General features: G+C 41.3%; 1 protein-coding gene across 14 annotated transcripts in view; it reads left to right on the forward strand.

The window, feature by feature from the left end:
* Positions 1-20,575, forward strand: part of ELAVL4 (ELAV like RNA binding protein 4) — a 98,595-nt gene that overhangs the window by 69,160 nt on the left and 8,860 nt on the right. For all 14 annotated transcript variants that reach the window (XM_079314553.1, XM_079314560.1, XM_079314559.1 and 11 more), the window contains exon 3: positions 11,024-11,127. In XM_079314553.1, coding sequence (XP_079170679.1) covers positions 11,024-11,127 — 104 coding nt within the window. The remainder of the gene's footprint in view (positions 1-11,023; positions 11,128-20,575) is intronic.

Below are 20,575 nucleotides of genomic sequence, written 5' to 3' on the forward strand. Positions count from 1 at the left end.
CTTAATATTCTTGTTTTGCAAAACATACTCTTGTTTTTCACTGGTTTTGTGTTCCTCTGCCATTTCCTTTAGACTGGTAGCTTTACTGCCACCATTTCTACAAGAAATTATTCCAAGTTTGATGATGCACTGGCTTTTTCAGATCTTAGCTGTATTTTTCCAATGTTCTTTGCTTGTCCCCTTCTTATTGACTGAGTGTATTATTGGCCTTTTAATAAATATCTCTAGCCTGTGAACTAAGATTTTTTTGTTTTGCCAGGATTCTTTACACTCTGCAGTTCTCTGACACTTCATGCAAGTAGGAACCCCTGTCCTGGTTCTGTCCTTCTGCCTGTCTTCTACCACTCACTGCCATCATTTTCTAGTGGAGCTTCTCATAAGCTTTCACTCTGGGTGTCTGGCATTGCTCTTTTTTGTACAATTTTGATACATTTTGCACCAAAACTGTTGGTGATAGGGTGTGGGCTCACTATGATCTGAACTTCCTGTGCCTTTGGTTGAAGCCTGACCAATGAATAATCACTCTGTTTCTTTTGATTTGCCTTAAGCTTCTGGTCCATTGTTCACTATTAAATTTTTAGTTGCATTCTGCTTTCATCTGAATTTCAGAAGTGCCAGCATTTGGGATGATATGCAGGAGGGAAGATGCATCTGCTGTAATGAAGTGTGTGCCTCTTCTGTGACCTGCTGGCTCATGATCTCAGAATGGCTTTTCCCTTTGGTTCCAGATAGTGATTCTTTCCACACTCTTGTAAATTCATCTTTTTTTGCGTAGCTGTATTAAAAGTAGCACATTTCTAATATTTCATCTCCAGTCATAGTCTTTACACATTTGAGATATCTATAGGCTTTTGTATTTCCCTTTGGTCAAACTTCATCCAAGGATTTTAGTGTTTTAGCACTGGACCCTTCTAAGCTTGTATCTTAAGTCACTATTGAGCCTTGGCTTTTATTTTAACAATACAGTGACTGTTGAAATTTGCCTTCATTTTTTTACCTTCCTTTTCTCTGGTACATACATTCCTTGTTGGAGTTGTGTGGGCTTTACCATTCTTTCTGTACTGCTTGTCCAGTGATGCTGTGTCCTTTCTCCCCACTGTGACATCCCCTGTTTGGGATAAGAGCTGCTTTCCACAGCATATTGCATGATTAATATAATGCAGTGACTTCTTTAATTCCTTTTTCAAATTCTTTTTCTGCACTGCTGATAACCATTTTTATCTGCTGTTACAACTTTCCAGGTTTTTGGGGTTTTTTCTGGTTCTATTTGTTTTCACTTTTTCTCACTGCATCTTGTTTTCACTTTGCCTGTTCGTTTCTAATGTCTGCATTTTTGTGTTTAAGTCGTCTCTTCAGCATTGAATTTACTGTTCAGGATAGACAAGTCATGGCTGTTTCTTGTCCATTCATGCCTGTCCCCAGAACACTGGATTTTTATAGTACAGTCCCTGCTCTGTTCTGGGACAAAGCGGGGAGGAGTGCAGCCTTGCTCTTCTCAGAACAGCTGCTTATTCAGAGGCTGTGTGCTCCTTGAAGGAAGGGGGAGGAGAAGATGAAAAGAAGGGAGGCAGGAGATGTCAACTGAGGGGAGCAAAATCCAAATATTTGTTCAGAAATGGAACTCACTTGTCTTGTGTATGTCAGGAGCAGTAGCTTTTCAAAACCTATTTAATCAGTTGCTTGCAGTAGTACGAACACACCCATGCTGAAAATCCAGTTTTGCATTTAAAGAAACTTGATAAAAGCAAGCAAATTTAAAAGAAAAAGGAGGATAATATATTCTACAGAGCATGAAATGTGTGTGTTGTTTACAAGATATCTCTAGCCCAGCACAACTCTCAATGGGCCAGTGATAAGATTCCAGTCTTAGAGTGGGGAAGCTGCAGTTTTAGCTCTCTTAGTTACTCTGTCCAAGTTCACCCTGGGAATTGTGATGCCTTTCAGTTTTTCTTCTCCATAACAGGACTAAAAGTGCTTTCCTCAGTGCTGTTTGTGAGGAAAGGTATGTTTCAGAAAAATTCAGTATAATTTTATGTTTCAAGTAAAATGTTTCAATGCTATGGTAATGGGAAGCACAGAAGACTCCAGCCAAGCCAGCAGCATCTGTCTCAAACTGCCTCTTAAGCTTTGCAGGCAGATTAGTCCATGTCCTCAAGCACAGCAGTGGCACAGCTGACTTGGTAGAACTCTGTAGTAGAGCAAAGCCTTGTTTCAGGTGAGGTGCACAACATCTGAAATCATAGAAACCTTTAGGAGGCTGTAAGGCACAACTTTCAAGAGCAGATGTGTCTTACCTTGCTGGTGTGGTCAAGTATAAAATGGAGTAGTTGCATGGTTTTAGAAGCCCTTTTGGGGTTTCTTGAGGGTCGGATTTTGGGAAGGATCTGGTGGTGCTGGGTAGCAGCAGGCTGTCAAAGCATGCCCCACCTTGTTCTGTGTTCCATGTTGGATATATGGGGCCATTCTAAAGTGAAAATAATACTGTATCAAATTTTGAGAAGTGACAGTTACTGCCAATTGGTATTTAATTTACACAAGAACTGCTACTGCTTCAGCATCTGTGAAAATCAAGACATGAAATTGCACCATCTTGCATGAAGAGATTTGTCCAGGCTGTAGAAGCAAACAAAACTCCTGTAATCTCCTCTGGCACTGCCTGGCAAAATCAAACTTTCTAACTCAAGGTGCTGGATGAATGATGCTTCTTTCTATTGGGGGAGCTTGCAGATATGTTTGGGGAGTCTTGATTTGATTTTGAGGTCACTATGTCTAGATCCTTGTGGTTCCCTTCCAATTACCACACCAGCACTAATAATTTGCTTTAATTTTTTACCTAACTGCTTTAGGTACATTTATAGCATTTGTTTCACATTTCGGGCAATGCTTCTTTTTATTCCCCTTTTATTTTTCTAGGCTTGTTGTCATGGTATCTGGCACTTCCCATTCAGATATTAAAATTGAGTGAGTGGTGTCTGTATGTCTGGTTCATTTTCCCTCTTATCCTCTCCCTGAGGGAGAGTTTTACGTGGGATGTAGCACACTGTTTGCAAGGGCTTCCTTTGGGGGATTTTTTAATCACGTACCACGTCTCTGTTGGGGAAGGCCTGGTGAGAAGCCCCTTCCACTTGGGCTGGAGTTTATTAAATCCTGTGTGCATAGGGCTCCCATGGGACCTCATTGTCTCCCCTCAAGCTCCCCAAAAAAGGCCTCACTCCTGCATTGAATGAGCTTTTATCTGAGTCTCTCTGGCATTAAGGCAGTGATAGGAATTTTCTCTGTGCAGGTTCCTGGTGGGGAGGGCAGTTGCTGTTTGGGTATCGGGGCCCTGATGCCTTGGGAAGAGAGTTCACTGGAGGGATCTTCTCCCACCTGAGGATCTTTGTGCCATTGTGTAACCTTTGCAGGGGCTCTAGCTGTGGAACATAGAGGATTTTTCCCAGAGGTTTGGTGTTAGCTTTATTTTTTTTGTGAAACAATAGGCATGTTTCTTAGGAGGGAATCTGTTAAAAGTGCATTTCACTGCTAGACTGCAACCTGGCTTTCCTCCAGTAAGAAGGATCTACTGAACTCTGATGATGCTGATGGCTACTTTTAACTGAGGACAAGTCATACTTCTTAATTGTAGCATCACACCATATCTGAGGCTCTAGGTGGGATTGCATTTAACTACAGCTAACCTTTCCTAATGTAGAAATGGGATCTTCTCAAAAGAACTAAGGATAATCCAAGTATAGTAACGTCACCCCAGGACAAGTAATTTGATGGAAGGTTTCAAAACAAAGCTTGTACCCAGGCATCTTCCTGCAAAAGGCAAAAAACAAGTGATTTATCATTCATGCATATCTTTTTGCTTTGAGAAAGATGTGTGTATTTTTCCTGAAATTCTTGCAAAAGTAAGAGTTTATAGGGGAAGAATATTTCTTGCTGTTCATGGACAACATATATTAAATCCTAGTTTGTACCAACATAAGGAGTGTGCATTGTAAAGCTGTAGACTAAATGGGTGCTGTGATGGAGCTGCACTAAGCACAGAACAAGTTACCCTTCATACATGGGTTGCAGTGAATTGTGACAGTGACAGCCTTAGCTTAATTGTTTGGTCCTAGGAGCACTGTGTGCAGAAGATGCTTCCCTCCTGGTTTGCTTCTCCTGAGACTGTAGTGTGTGTTGCTGGGGTGACAGCAGGTAATTCTCCTTGGTAAAGAGGTGGAGGATGAATGAGGCTGACATTACTGGTATAAAAAGGCGTCAGACAAGGAGCAGGTTTTGAAATGGTCTCATGATCAGATCTCATTTTCCCTTGATCTGAATTTTCTGTTTATGGTTTACCTCCTTTTTTAGGTGAACAGCTCTATTTGTTGGTAACTGTTGTGGAAACAAACAAGAAGAAAAAAAGAAAGTTGTTTCACTTGACCCCCTTTGTACATCATGAATATATCATCTCAAGGGTATTTATGTAACCTTCTCAAAAAGCCTCTACTTCATATGGCTTTTCATATGAGCTTGAGTCATTCCTTTTCATCCCAGGAATGTGTTTAAAACACTTCTGAATTGGTTTGAAGGCTCACAGGGAGGTGTTCTGAAATGGACCTGCCAGCTGGAGCAGGGATTGCCTTCAATGTCAGAATTCTTCGGTTACTGTTGCTTAAAAGACAGAAGGCCATCTCCCTGCCAGCCATGCATAGGTGCTATTTATTACAAACATCTCAATTTTGGGAAACACTGGGAAAAGTGGGAAGAGTATGTGCAGGTTTTGCTTGGAAGAGCCACAGGTGGAGAGCAAGTTGCGCTCAGCATTTACGATAGAGAGAAGCTGACCCCTGACCAGCTTCTTCCCTAAATTTCACCGAGGTTTGAACAGGCAGAAAGAGCTGTGTGGAGACGTGGAGAATTCGTGGTGAGCATTATTTATCTTTTGTCCCAAACCCGAGTGGCTGGGGGCTGTTGCTGTCTGAGGCTGCTGCCTGGCTGATGCGGGAGGAGCTGTCAGACGTGCCCTACTTCCGAAGGGAGCGATTGTGGCAGGGCAGCGTCCGCGCCCGCGCTGCGGCTCTGGGGGCAGCTTTAATTAGCTCTTGCATTTGGGCAGGGCACAACAAAACCACAATTTAAGGCAGTTTGGGTTGCTGCTGTCCCATTCTGTGCTTGTTCTCGTGAGCAACTGCTTGTAGTGGGGACCAAAGTCCTTTAATGTGACTCTGCATTCCGCAGTCATTTTTTTTTTAAATAAATAGGATGTTTCTAACCATTTTTTTAACACTTGGTCACAGATGGGCAATTCAAAGTTGTATTCATCTCAGAGTTTTCTACTGAAATAGTTTCTGCAATAGAAGGCTTCAGAATTTCTGAGAAAGTAGTTTGCTTCTGCTTTGCTTGTGGCAATGATTGTTCTTCGTAGAACCAGCAGGAACATTTGTATTTGTAGAGTTTCAGAGTAGAAGAGATTATAGAGCACTTAACACATATTGCCAAAACTGGATTAATTTCTGCTTGAGCTAGAGCATAGCTTTCAGGGAAAATAAAAAAAAATCAAGCCTTCAGACTTTCCAGTGGTAGAACTGACAAAATGGTTGGTAGGTACTTAAATTCACCTTATCTTCAGTGTCAAAAACACAGAGCAAATGGCTTCCAGAGGAAAACAGCTTTTGCTGTATTGTTTCTAGTCTGGTTTTGCTTGCCAAACAATGGGACTTGGGATACATAACTTCACGGGCAGGCATTTGTTTAAAAAAATTTAAAAATCTGTGCTTTAGGGGAATGCTAATGTAGTAGTGTTCAGGTTCAGCTTCATTCAACTCACTATCACAACTTTTTGATCAGGTAGGCAGATTGACCCCCTTATCTCAACCGAGAGTTCCTGTGCTGTAGCCAGCTCTCATGGCCCCATCACCAAGGCATCAGTGTCTTGCTTGGAGCATGTGCACCAGGACTGGGCTCTTCCTCAGCAAAGCACAGGCAGATCAGAAACAGCAATTCTTTCCCCTTCTCACTGGGTGACTTTTATGGCTCTTGTATCAACGGTGCAGACTTTACCTAGCCTGTGTCAGTCTTCCATTTCAGCATTCTGAAAGCACCTTAACAGTTAACTTGGTTTGTCAGGGTGTAATCTTTGTGCTGTGTAAATGTGTGTATTTGTGGTTTGCTGAGGAACTTAAATTGCTTTGTACCTTCCCTCTGTCCTCTTTGTACTTATCCTCTCCTTCTCCTGTCTTTCTGCAGTCAATTTTCTCAAGCAAGGAGTTTGGGTTTTTTCCACTTACTGGGGAAATAAACAATTTAGGGCCAAGATCTGTTTCCTGAGATAAACCTGTAGGAAAGCATCTTTCTCATGATTTCCTGTTCACAATTCCTAGTAAGAGATCTGTTGGCTTTTTAAATCCATTTAATCTGTGCCATGTTAATTTTGTTTTAGTCAATTAATAAGCAGTACCAAATCAAGTTCTTTAGAGAAGACCAAGTATATCAATGTTGATTTAATGGCATTCTTAAAAATTATAGGTCAAACTTGTAATCTCATCAAGAAGGTTGTCAGTTCAGTTTGACAGAATCTATTTTCCATAGACCTAATTTGATTGACATTGATTTTTATTACCCCTCACTAATTCTTTATTATTAAAGTCCAGCATTGAATATTGTGTGATTTTGCCTTGCTCGTCATTCAGCTGCTGGACCTGTAAGTACTTGGGCCATCCAGTCCTCCCTCTTTGAATTTCAGTGCAAACATTTTGCCTCCAGGCTCCTGGAAATTTTTGATCACAAAAGAGGGATGTTAGCCCCTTTTTTTTTTTGGAGTCTATTGTCTGCAAGTAATCCAGATCACTTCATTTAAACATATATAATTTTAGGAGCTCCTGTTTAGCATTCACCTGGGTTGCTAGTTATATCTTCACATACTTCTTCAGGTGTACATAATGCCTGTTGTCTCTGTACTGTTACTATTAGTATCTCCTGGTGAGTCAGGATGAGTGTTAAGATATCTTTTTTTCTGTAACCTAAAAAAAAAAAAAAATTGTTATTCTAACCTTTACTAGCCAGAGGGGTTTCGTGCTTTTTTTTTTTTTTTGGTGGGTTTTTTGTTTTTGTTTTCTATGACAATTCTGTTATAACTTACAGGGGTTTTTCTTATTTGTTTTCCCTTTACCTCTTAATATAAATTCAGAATTGGCCAAAGCAGACTGGCTTACAGAGGAAGTAAAGGAAGGTACAGGTCTTTGAAACTGGCTTTTTCACAGTTGCAGGTTTTTGGATGTATGAATAAAGGATACAGGGTAAATTGTTTTGTAGTTTTTTTATTTTTGGGGTTTTTAATATCTTCTTTCTCATGGCTTGTTTTAAGCATAATTCCCAGCTCTGAAATGGAACTTTCTCGAATGCAAAACATGTACATTACCAGCTTGGGCTTGGCTTTGGCTGTTGTTTTTTGTTTGGTTTTTTTTTTAAGACTGTCAAGTCCTTGATAACTTCTAACCATGTTACTGCTCATTTTTAGACCTGTTCCTTACCAGGTTCTGGGAGGTCCACTATACATTTTCTGCTGCTAGAGAAAACATTGGGGAAGAACAGTGGGAATAGCAAGATAACAAGGTGTTGTTTTAGGATCATCTAGAAATATCTTTTGCCTGACCTACTGAATCACAGCATGGGATGAACTATTGGATTCCAAATCACAGAAAATATTTACTATTTACGGTGCTGTTCCTGGGAAGTGTAGCATGGGAATGAACTACAGTGTCTGTGTGGGATCCCACTGAGAGGTCCAGCTGCTTGCTTTGTGCTGCCAGATTGTGTCCAAAGAAGTGTTACCCTTTTGGAGTACATGCAGTAAGTGTACATGATGAAGAAAATAGGCAAGTTCCTACTGTTTGCTGTATTCTGGAACAAATCCTTTCCTTTCTTCACTGTAATAGTTTTTAGTTCTTTCATCTCTAGAGTCTGTTTGGTCTGACACAAGGTACATTGCTCTTGAGAGGAATTTGAAACTCATGTTTTTAGCTGCATGTATACATTTTTTTTGGCTGCTTAACTGTAAAAGTTTAGCACAGTAAAACTATGATGTTTGCCACAGTCATCATAAAGCTTTTCATGGGCAAAAAGCTGCCTGAGTTTCTCTTTTCAATTTTTTGAGACTGGGATGTTTGTGTCCATCTTCAAACACGCAATAATATTTAGGAGAGATGGTTGAAAATGCAAAGTAACCAAAGAAAATACATCCCCGAAGTGGAAGGCTCTTCATGGAAAGGTTTTCTCCCTTCAGCTTCACTGGTACAGTGTGGTCTATGCCAGGAAACAGCAGAAGGAATTTGCTGATGGAAACAACTGCACCAAGATTTCAATGGGCTGTGAAGGGTGTGGAGTTTGAGAGTTTTTAAGATAAAAGGGGGTATTCATTGAATTAACAGAAATTCAATGCACAAAATTCTGAGCATTCACCATTTTTTGTGAGAGTACAGTAAAGCTAATATAGAATCAGTGGGATATGAATTTGTAACCAAATGCTTCTGAGTAACAGGCCTGCAGTTCTGTTACAAATTTCATCTATTTCTGGATGTTCAAGGGTATGTACACTAGCAAGAAGAAATCATGTTTCTGCAGACCTGTTATTTGAAAGAAAAATGGTATGACAGTGTAATAGTTTTCATTAAGCCGGGTTCTGCAGTCCTGCATGCAGACAAGACCAGCTTTATTCATTTTGGTATTTGTTATCCTTCACCTTGGAGAAAATATATTTATCCATCGCCACTTGGTAGTGAGAATGAGAGATGATGATATCTAAATAATTTGAGTGTTACTGGGGACTAAAAAAAAAAAAAAATACTCTCTGTACTTATGATCTCATTATTTTCTTGTATTGCCATTTATTTCCCTCTCCTACTGCTAGTGCTGTCTGTGGGTTTGCTGTTTGTGGTCTCTTGTGCAAGTACTTACAGAAGTGAGAATGTTTCTATGGGAGATTGTTGAAAAACAGTGTATACATTGTAGGGGTTGGTCAGTCCATCTGCCTTGAGAATAACAGTGGCTGGACATGGAAGCCCAGGATCAGACTTTGGACATAAACCCCAATCTCATAACAATCCCATAGAAAGATGTTTATTTCTTAGAGAATGGCTTTCCTCTCCCTAGGATTGTTCAGGATTAAATGTATCAAAGATTTGATATGTTCAGGGGCACAGGGATTGGGGCTGTAAAAATATCTCAGGTAGGCAAGCAGAGGAAGGCATGGCAGGGAAAGTATCTTTGCAGTATTTCTGCTCCAGGCTTCGTGCTCAGCCAGACTTCAGGTCATTCTTGGTTAATGTCATGTAACTTGGGTAAGAATATTTTTGTTGAGATTAGTTCAGCTCTCCAGGAAGACTGAGTATGTTTTTATACTTTTTTCTGAAGTTCAATTGATGGGATGGAATTGCTCCCTGGCTGTATTGTATGTTAAAACAGCCATTTCTTCTCCTTACGCCTGCATGTGGGCATTTCAGGCATGAACTGCAGTGTTTCCATGGATTTTTAAAGTCTTCCATTGCATAGTTAGCAGCTTTTAGGGCTTTGATCTGATTTCGTAAGACAGAAGCACTGCCTGTATTTGTGTTACAGCAAACGCTGTATTTTTGGTGGCGTCTGACTTTGAGAAACACACAGATGCTTTTTTGTAGTCCAGGAGACAAAGAAACAAAGCTTTGTGCTGGGAGGCAGGATCTGTGCCTCCAGGGGACATCAAGGCCCTTGGTGTGCAGCTGCCTTCCCAACCTCCCCTTCCTCCTGGTGAGCAGGAGCTGGGTCGCTGCTTGCTGCTCCCATGGCTAGAAATCTCCCCAAATGCTGCTCCCCTCCTCGGGAGGGATTTTCACATGTTTCCTTTCTCACTGCCTGTGAGCAGGAGCATTTTGATCCCTTGCACATCAGCGCTGAGAGACAGGTGGATTTTTGGCTTGCTGTGCTCCTGATACACAGAAGGCTGTATGAGAGGGAGTGTGGTTGGAATACAGGATGGTTCACCTGCCTGCTTGGGCTGACTGAATCTTGAAATGTGATGATCAGTGTGTGTTTCTAAGTCCATGTGCCAAAACAAACAAAAAAAAAGGTGGGGGGGGGGGCTGGAAATCTGTGTTTTCCACACATGCAAAATAAGTTCAGTAGGATGCTCGAAGGAAGGGATCTGGAAGCGGTTGTCTGTCACGTTGCATTAATAGAATTGGTGCTGCAAATCTGCTGCTTGGGAACTAGGACAGGATCCTTGTGGGGTGGGTTTTCACAGCCCTGTGCCTGTCTGTGATCCTCTCCAGCCCCGTGTCACTGATCCCGGTCATTACCCGGCTCTGTTTCCGCTGCAGACGCACGCGCGGGTCTCGCTGGGCAGACAGAAGCTGTTGAAACGCTTTTGGCTGCTGAAGTGGGCTCCTGCCATCCCATGCACAGCAGCAGTTGTTGCACTGTTTGGGTTTGCTGTCATCTCAAATACTCCGAGGGGAGCTTTAACGCGATCCCTCGCCCGGCTGCAATTTGGGCTGTCCCTTCTCCTGTTTACTGGCTGCTCACTGAGCAGTAAAACGAGATGTAAAGGTGGTTTTCTGTTCCTCAGCTCCTTCGAGGTTAGTGTAAAAATGGGATTTAAATACTTCAAGCCTTGTTTATAAACAGTAGCAAAATTGTACGTGTGTGTTTATTTAATTCTAAGAGGTGGCCTCGTTACTGGCAGGTCAGCCAGTTATATTTATTAGGAGCTCAGCACAAAACTATTACACGATTCTGTTGCTGTCAAGCCTCATATATGCTTTTCAGTAAACTTCTGGGGAAGGCAGGGTGAGGGGTTGCTGCTTCTCATTCTTACAGAAGGATCTTCAGAGCAGCGATTTAAAGTTATGATGGCTCCCCCTGTTATGAGATAAAGAAATGGTGAAAAACAGCATACAGACCATAAGGGAAATAAGGGATGAAATGAGCAGTGTAAGAAAATTGTGCTTCCACTCTTGGAAGTTATTCCTATGCTGAAAAATACTGAGTCCTTTTTTCTTTATTTCTTGTGTTTCAACAGGGCAGAGTTTAGGGTATGGATTCGTTAACTACATTGATCCAAAGGATGCAGAGAAAGCCATTAACACTTTAAATGGACTCAGACTCCAGACCAAAACCATAAAGGTAAGACAATATAAAATGCCATTTGCTCAATTCAGGAAGGGGAGAAAGTAGTTGGAACTGTTTCTGGCAATTTCATCACTATTTTATTCTCCATTGTAAGGGGGTTAACGAGCTCCTCCTTGGAACAATGAGCAGACATGCAGAAGATGAAATCTCTCTTCTCCGAAATTGCTGCTATTGTTAAAGAGAGGGGAAAGTAACAGGAAGCTTTTTAAAGCATGACAGTGAGGCTTAAATGTAGAATTAAACAGCCAGAGAGATACCATTATCCATAAACAGGTGAAGTACGTGATGGTGTATTCACAAGTTACATGTTTCCTTATGTTTTAATGGGAAATACTTTGTCAGAGTTCTCTTTTGGTGACACTCCTGTCACTAAAAGGTGTTGAAAGCATGTTTCTCACAATTTAGAATATGTCATTCTCAAAAAAAAAAAAAAATTCCTGCATTTCCACATCCTTAATTTGATTTATTATTTTAAAAGCTGGAGGCTTCCCACTGAAGTCTCTTATTTCATTGTTTGTAATAGACCATTAGTTATTCAATGACCTTCTTTAGTGGTCTCACAAGAAAAGCAAGCTTCTACACTGTCACAGTTTTTGCTGCATGGCTGATAAAGCTGTTCTGAAACAGCTTACAGAAGATTTCCACATCCCAAATTCTGACAAATAATACAGCTTAAGGGATGTGAATCAAAAAATTGAAGGGGAACAAACAGCAGATCAGATTCAAATTATCTGAAACTGCTTTGATCATTTTTTTTTGAATGCTGGCTTTTGATTTGCACCATTTTCTTAATTTTTCTTCTGTACTTAATTTGTATTTCAAAGCTAAAAATGGTAATATAAAAATAGAATCTTTACTGTGCTGAATATTGGTACAAGTAATGTTAGTGGTGTATCTTGCAAAAAAAGATAGTGTCATGTGGTCAGTACTGTAGGTTTTGGCGTTCTGGCTAAAGATTGTGGTTTGGACAAAGTGATATTCCCTGAAACAAAAATATTTCTTGGATTATGGGGTGTTACTTCTAAGGATTGTTCCAAGCCAGTTTTTCTCCTGATCTGTTTGATCAGTGAAGAGCAGAAGTGCTGAGCTGAGGGTTATGAAAGTGGTGGAGCAGCTGCAGGGATTTCTTAGAAAAGGCTGCTTCCAAACCTCGCTCAGACCATCCAGATTCTATCCCACAGATAGGCATGTGGGCCATACATCAAAATGCTCACAGCATGGTTTTGTAGAGTTAACAGAAACACTTAGAGGAATATGTAAGGCAAGGCAGCAAAATCTACCATCTTATCAACTGCTGCAGGTGGAAATGTAGGCTTGGACTCAGCAGTTTCCACTTACAGTGGAAAGTTGCTCTCCAAATTGCTTTTAAAGGTACATTATCAGGGAGAAAAAAAATTTAAAATACTTACTAAAAACTCAGTAGAACTTGAAAAATCTAGATCAGTTTTTCATGCAGCACATGTGTATTTTTGAGCCTTAGGTAGAAACTGCATTTCTTGTCCCTGAATACCTCTGTTTTTCTTTTTTATGAGCAAGAGCAGTGCTATTGCATTCATAATATTTCAAGGTTACAGGAAACTCATGCTATATATAAAAGGCCTCTAGAAACTGCAGCCCATGCCAATTATTATTATACATGTCTCACATGCAAAATTAAGCCATTATGCCTTTCTTTATCACCTGTAGTAAGACTTCTCTTATCTGGGAACTTCCTGTGCAAAATCTTACTCATGGTATGTCTTTTAATTCAGTATAAATTTTAGAAATTCAGTGATTTGTTTGTTTGGGGGTTTTGATATTCATTAAGAGCTCACAGACTGGCATAGTATAAAGGACATCTGGGGGGAGGCTCTTGAAGCTGTTAAAATTCAATAATAAGCAAAGAGATTGATCTAATCTATATGCACAGGAGCTGCCTGAGTTCTTCTGTGACAGGGAGGAAGCATAGGGTTTGGGGCTTTTAAATAAAATTGGGTTTATGCAGTTGCCTAAAACTAGCCCAAGGGAGCTTTCTATCCCAACAGCAAACATTTTGGCCACAGGGACATTTAATCAGCAGTTTCCAACACAATTTTTTATTGCAGAATCACATGCAATTATCTCACCTTTACCCCTTTGGTGTTTTTATTTTTAATTACGTGTTACTTCTGGAAATCCTGATAAATCAGGTCTGCTTTCCGTAGTACTGTGCAGTGGGGATGAAGGTTTCCCAGTGTTGAGGCTGAGGGGTAAATCAGATCTGTCTGGTTTCCAAAGGGTTTCAGGGTGATGAGGAGCAGTGCTCAGCATTGCTGAGCCTCCTCACTTGCCTGTTGCCCCCAAGTGCTGCTTTCCAGCATCTCACTGTCATTCTTTGTAAGGCAGAAGTACTTAAACTTGTGGAAATACTATATTTAATTATCAGACCCAATTGCTTTAGCTACAGATGCCCTTTACAGTTACTAAAAATGTGCTGTTGGTGTGTTAAAAAAACCTCTCTCAAGAGAACATCTAGAGAAAAATCCAGTGGCATATAGTTTTATAGGCTAAAAAATATTTAGTAAAATAACATTGAGCCAGAAAAGTACTGAATATTACTTGGTTCTGCTTTCTTCATGAATGTGGCTGGGTTTTTTGCCTCAGAATCAATCTGTAAATATCCTATTGATGGATAGGCCGAACCTTGGCCCCTGTCCATGGTTGTTGGGTAGCTGACATCCTGCAGGTACAATTTCTCTGGCTGCCTTTTGGAAGCTGTTTTGATGGAAAGAAAGTTGCAATTAGTAATCTGTGAAAGCCCTTTTACAGTGGCAGATTGCTTCTGCTTGCCAAGGTCACTGTGGTCCTGCTGGCTGGGTCCCATCTGTGTCGTGGGCTCTGCTGTTCTTTGCACCTAGCCTGAATACAAGGTGGCTCTGGGGAGTTGAATTTGCACTCCTTTTTTTGACCCCAAAAGGTTTAATTCCTGTTTAAAAATAATATATGTATTTTATACATGTGGCCCCAAATGCTGTCTCTTTAACTTCTGTAACATTTTTGTGGCATCTTAATGTTCTTTCTCTCCTGATGCCTTGCAAAACAGCCATGCAGTCACAGGAGGAACTGGCTTAATAGCAGGATCAGCAGAACAGCCAGGCACAGTCGGCTCTGATGTGTGGACTAAAATAACTGAAGAAGTGCTCTTTTTATTCTTTCATTGTTATGATAAATAATCCCTTTTCACTCTAGCAGCTAAAATATTTATGTGCATTTTATTTAAGTCAATGATGCCCTTTCAAGTCAAAGTTGAGAGGTGACGATTTGCAGAAGATCTGTTTGGGAAAAGCATTGGAGGGAGTGTTGTGTTTGGTGGTAATAGGTTATAGACATTTTGTTCCTCCTCAACTGATCATAGTGCATATTTTATTTACGCCATTTTATAGCAGCATCATCTTCTTGTGAGAGAGAAAAGCTTCACTTTATTTTTACAGCTAAAGCTTGACATAATTCTGCAAAACAGTTTAGAATGAGGGAAGAGGCAGTGTGTGTTGAAATAAAGATATATTCCAGAAATTGAATCTATTTTTAGAAATTAAATTTGCCCATCCATAAAAGCATATGAAAGGTCACTGCTGCTGTTGAAGATTGCCTGGCAATTCAGTTGCATCAAATATCAGAAGGAAAATAAGAAGTGTGATGCATGGGGTACAGATTGTTTAAACTGCTGCTTTGCCCTGAAAAAAGGACAGCGCCTGAAAGGATGTGAAGGAAGTGTTTTACAATTTACTTCAGGATTCAGGTGACCTGGCTTCATTGGAACAAGGGCAGAACAGTTTTGAAAGGAAGTTTGAAATCTAAAAAGAGCCAGTGACCTCCTGAAGTGCAGTCTTGTGCACCCCTCTCTTCCTTTTTCTCTGTTGCATGAGAAATAGGTTTGCTTCTTCCTTCCCTCCCAGGAGCAGGTACATGCTGTGACACTGCTGTAGCAAAGGGAGATGTCCCCAGAGAGGGGAGAAGGAATCTGGGTTCTCTGAGCCCTTGGTAACCTCTAGTTTTGAAGTCCATCATATCTATCTGATGGTAAAATACCATGCTCAGAGGCCTTTTCTAGTAATTTTAATTTGCAGTTAAATTTAATAAATAGCATGGAATTACGTATTTCTGCTTTACTTTCCTGTTTTAATCAATAGGTCTGGATAGTCCTAGTTTAAAACACAGCAAATAAGACTGTGGGAGAAAGTAATCTGCTTTTTCTGAAAATAAAGTAGTAACATCACTGCTGAAAGATCTTCCTATTTATCTTGGTTTCTGTGGCATTTTTCAAAATGCCAGCTATTTCCACAAAACTCAGGCTCTAAATCTGTCCATGTTAATTCTTGTAATTGTCCACAAAACTACAAAGCATCCTGTCACTGTAGGGTAACCAAATAACAGCAGCCTCAGATTTCTCTGTCCTACAAAGTCATTTGTCAAAAAGATTGCCTTCCAGCCGTGCTCGGCAGAGGAGGCGGCGGGGAGGCAAGGAGGAGGAATTGCAGCAGGGAGTGCTGGGGAACAGCCCTGCATCTCCTACACCCCATCCTAGACTCCTTGGGAGGTGTGGGTGAGCTCAGCACAACCTGGCTTGTGCCAGAAAGGGCTGGGTTGCTGGCAGAGCTCTGGTGTTGGGTGCCCTTGGTGCAGTGCTCAACCAAAACCAGGTGTTTTCCAGCCGTGCTCTTCCCCAGGGCCACCGAGCCGGCTGGGCTCTGCCTGCAGCCTCCTCTCCAACTGAGGAAATGGGGTGTTATGTAAGGCTGGGTGGTAAGGAAAGGCTGTACTGAGAAGTAAAACAAGGAGGAGCTTGGATGCTCTGCAAGGAAGAGAAGGAAGGTTGGGGCGTTGGAAGGTGATGGGAGTAGCTGAGGATGTTGGATGCAGCAAGGAGGGCTTTGTGGTTTTGAGTGTCTTGTGTGCAGTTGAGTTGGACCCCCTTTCTTCGTTGCCTGAAAATTCACATTACAGGTACAAACTGCAGGTTTGGGATGTAGCTATTTTATAGCACCTTGTAAAATTGAGGTAACTGCTTGTTCTCTTTAATGGTAGCTCACAGTTAGTCAGAGCAGGGTCATCAGCTGTGGCTGTTGCTCCCCAAGAAAAAGTCTTGGACAGGAAACTTTAAAGATGCTTCAGACCTTGAAAACCTCAACTAAGTTTTTTTCTTTAGGACCCTCTGTTAATGTAATCTTTGTGATTTAGTAGCACTTGTTAACAATCCCTCCTCCACCCTTTGTGCCTGCAATGGTACTAGTGCTCTGAGGACATTTCAGTGCTGCATTTGAAAGTTCAGCTTTGGTTCTGCTGTGTTCAGCAGGCACCAGAGAGTCTCTGCCTCTTAATTTCATGCATCTTTCTCTTCATAGTGATTTCTCTCTTTACTGCCTCAGTTTTGCCCAGTGAGTCTTTTTCATTCCACAGAGCCAGAGCAATTATTTCTCTTAGGCTTGCTCTTGATACAGCCAAGAGTGTTTCTAGGTTATTATCTATGGATGTCTTTCCTGAAATGATGGGATAGACCATTGTACCTGCAATTATAATTAATCTCTGTAAAATGGCATTGAATTGCTCAACAGTAAAGTGCATTGTCACTCCCCACCATCCCCCAGCCAAGGGCTTAGGGAAGAGAAAGGACAAAGCAGAGCAAGCATCAGATGTGAAAGTATTCTAGATCCTGGTCTTCTGCCTCTGGACCAGAGGGCTTTTGTGTCTGCCTGTTCTGACAAAGCATACAGCTTTCACAGGAGGGTTTCAAATCTGGTTTTGCACAAAATTAGGGCACAGTTGAGGGTCTGGAAGTGGCTGTGGGGAAATGTCTTTCTGCCATAGCCTTTTCACTGGTGCTGTGCAGATTTTACTTCTAGTTCTGGATGTGCATTAAACAAGTGAGGCTGTGCTTTATTTACATGTGAGGCTTTTGAGCAGTTGTGCTAATGTTCTTCCAGTCTGTACCAGTGGGGTAAGGGGCAGCAAGTGAGGAAAGGGTTGTCCCCGTTTTAAACTGGACTTCAAGCAGAAAAAAGCCAAGTGACTCAGCCCACAAATCATACAAGAAATCCTTTATCTTGGAGAGTGTCACAAAAGGAGAAAGCAAAGTCTCTGTATTAAGGTCATCAAGAAGTCTGGTGTTTTTGAATGTTACACAAGCTTTTTGAAAGTTGCCCAGGGAGTCACTTAACACTGGCTGGACCTCAGCTGCTTGTGGCTGGAGAGGTGTCCCAGGAACTGCAGCTACCCTGGGTGGTAGGACTTGGGAGGTCCTTGGGTGCTTGTGCTATCCTGATTCAAGGCTCCTGCATGGTTTCCCGTTCTCCAGGTGCAAATAGTAGATGCAGAGCAAGAACCTCTCTAAGAAGGTCAGTATCTGCAAAATGAGCTGCTTGGTTGATGCTCAACTGTGTCCAGGGCAGGGTGGCTGTGCTGGCAGAGTATATCATTCCAGGAAAGTACGATGCAGTTCCTCTTCAAAGAATTAAATTTTAGAAGGAGGCTTCTAGAAATGGACTTTGATTTTTTGAGAAGTCCAGGATTAGCACAGGAGCTGAAGGCTCTTACAGGGAGCAGCAGCAAAGTGGTTAAGTGTCAGTGTTCAAATGGCTGCTGTTGCTTGTTCCATAAGACAAATGGGATGCGTTCATGCCTCTGGGTGCCTTTGCTCTGGGCTCTGGCTCAGAAAGGCCAAACCGCTTCAATTTATGTTCTGAAGAGTCTCGAGGTTAGTAATTCTTCAAAAAGTTTTCTATATGGGAAAACAGGTAGGAAATCAATAAGGAAGATAATTACTTGAAGTTGGAGATATTTTCTGTGCACATGCTTTGCCATGGAAGATATGAAATGTGAGACCTTCTGATGCTGCAGTGGTGTTGGGAGATAGTGGTGCAGCCTCTGGAGATGGCTGTTTATTATGAAGAGAAGCCCTTACACAGGCTAATGCTCAATGTCAGATGAGAAATGTCCTATTAAATGCTTTTCATGGTTATTATATATGTATTTATAGAAACTAACATCTGAGGCCAGCAAGCTATTAAATGAATTGTACAATATTTTATTATCTTCCTGCAAATTTGACCGCAGAGTGCCTAAATGATCCTATGCAGTGAAATCCAACACCATGGTTCGACCTTCAACCGTTGTACGAGCAGACAAACATTTTAATGCTGAGAAATGCCTGGGTCAAACAGCAGTTTGGTCTTTTCCAGCTCATTATTTGAATTCTTTGTGGTGGCTAGGATTCCATACTCTTTTCTTTTTCAACGCTCTGTTTTATTACAGGGTGCTAACACTGCCGTGAGCAAAAGAAGGGAAAAAAAAATCATTTTTAAGTGTGAATATAAAGAATTAATGCAGCGTCCTCACGCAGCGCTTTGCGGTTTGCAGTGATAAAATGGGAGCTGGTTTTTGCTCCCATTTTAACTTGCACAGCATAAGGAGCTTCTGGTGTGATGGAGGGTCAGGGTGGGCGATTTCTTCCTTTGATAGCTCACACACGGGAAAACATCCCGTCCTCAGCACTAACTGAATAATAGCTTGAAAGCAGGATGGCACACTCTAACCGATCGATTTGTCATTGGCTGACCTCGGAGGGAAGATGAAAAAGATTCAAAAGCAGATAAATAATTGACATTACTAGCCTTGAGTCCACTCAGCTCTGCAACCTTTTCTCCTTGGTATTAAAGACGGCTGAGTTGCTTTTGGCAGCTTCTTTCTTTGGCTCAGGCTCCCCTGCAGCCTGAATGTTTGATTGTGGGAGGAAATAAAAACTAGACCTGAGCAGCCATAGGTGTTCACATGTGCTGTGAGTGGAGGGCTGGGAGTGTGAGCAGCCTCTCCTTCCTCTGCCTGCCTGCGCGGCCCACGGGAGCAGAGAGCCTTCTCTAAGTACAAGTGTATATATGTACAAAATGTCAGGCACTCATTGCTCTGGGAAGTAGTGTTTTTTGCATATCCCAACACTTTTCATCCTCTCTGTAACGTGGCATTTGGTTAATGAATGTGCCAGAGTGAGAAACCCAAAGGAAACCCCTGGCTGTTTGCCCAGGAACTTTATTCATTTTGCAGTTCTCAGTTTTGAGGAATAGGTAAGATCCCTACCCTCACTCCAGAGAGGCTCTTAAATGTTTTTTTAAACTGTTATTCCTAAAATAGTTTAAACTGTAGGTGCCTGAACTCTTACAGTACCCTCTCAAGGTGAGGCATTTGCAGAGTGGGGAGGGAGAGTCTGTTTTTCCAAATGCCCCAGCACCAAACCAAGCTGTAAGTGAAAGCACCATGTGATTATCCCTGGTGTCCCCTAGAGCCTGGATTGAGCTTTGTTGCATAAAAGCCAAGTGGTGCCATCCATGTGTACTCTGGTCCTGGATCAATCAGAGGGGTGTTCAGGACTGGCAGAGAAGTGATGTAAATGCTGCACCCCATCAGGAGCTGGTGGGCTGTGGTACAAAACAATTTCTACCCCGGTATCTTTATTTCAGCAGCCTAAGGTTTCTCTGCTCTTCATGTCTTCTTGAGCCTTTGTGCTGTATGCCTGAGCTTGCCTCCATTGATGCAAATATTTTATCTATTTCATATTTCTTTCCCTGAATTTTCCACCTCCTCTCTCCAGCCTTCTCTGTAAATGTTAGATTTAAAAGGTTATGGACAAACATGTAAGTTATAAAGAAATTGCCAAAAGCCTTAAAATCTAGAATCTTTAGAGTTTGTCTGCTATTATGCAGAGAAGATTGTGGAAGCAAATATTAGTCATTAACATAATTTTCTGTGTTGAGTCAACATCTATTTTTAGTTGTATAGCGCATAAAGACAACTCTTTGACACATAAAACACATAGACATCCATTTGACATCATCTGTTCAGGCTGAGGCTCAGGAAGAGGGGAAGACAATTGCTGAATGTATTGTATTCGTGATGGGAACCCCCCCACTTCCTTCCTAGACACATTTTAAGACACAATACAGGAGAATACTGATATGTTTATATTGAAATAAATCAAAATGAAGTGCAGAATATTCAGCTTGGGTTCCAATGCTTTTTCAGATGTGCTGCAAAGTAATTCATGATCTGTGCTGAATATTTGCCATTAGGCTTTATCCTGGAAGTGTTTTTATGATGTTAAATGTGTTGATTCTAAATGTATATATTATTTCAAAAGTGCAGAAGGCTTTTTATGCACCTCTTATAATTATAAATCTGATTCGTAGGTAGAAGAGCAGTTAAGAGGCTTGAATCAGTAATTTTCCAACAGCACACATGCAGTGCCACAACTAGATTTTCTTGTTTGCTTGGCCATAATATTTTATGGTCTGGTTCTGGGCTTTATAATGCAAGGGAACTTCTCATGATAAATTGCAGATCTGACAATGAGTGTCAGTCTACAGCTCCCTGAGCAGATGTTCATTTAGTCTAATTTCACCAGTACTTTACTGTTCATCCAGAACAGATCTTGCCAGCT

The sequence above is a fragment of the Erithacus rubecula genome (assembly GCF_903797595.1).
Source record: "Erithacus rubecula genome assembly, chromosome: 10".
NCBI lineage: Eukaryota > Metazoa > Chordata > Aves > Passeriformes > Muscicapidae > Erithacus > Erithacus rubecula.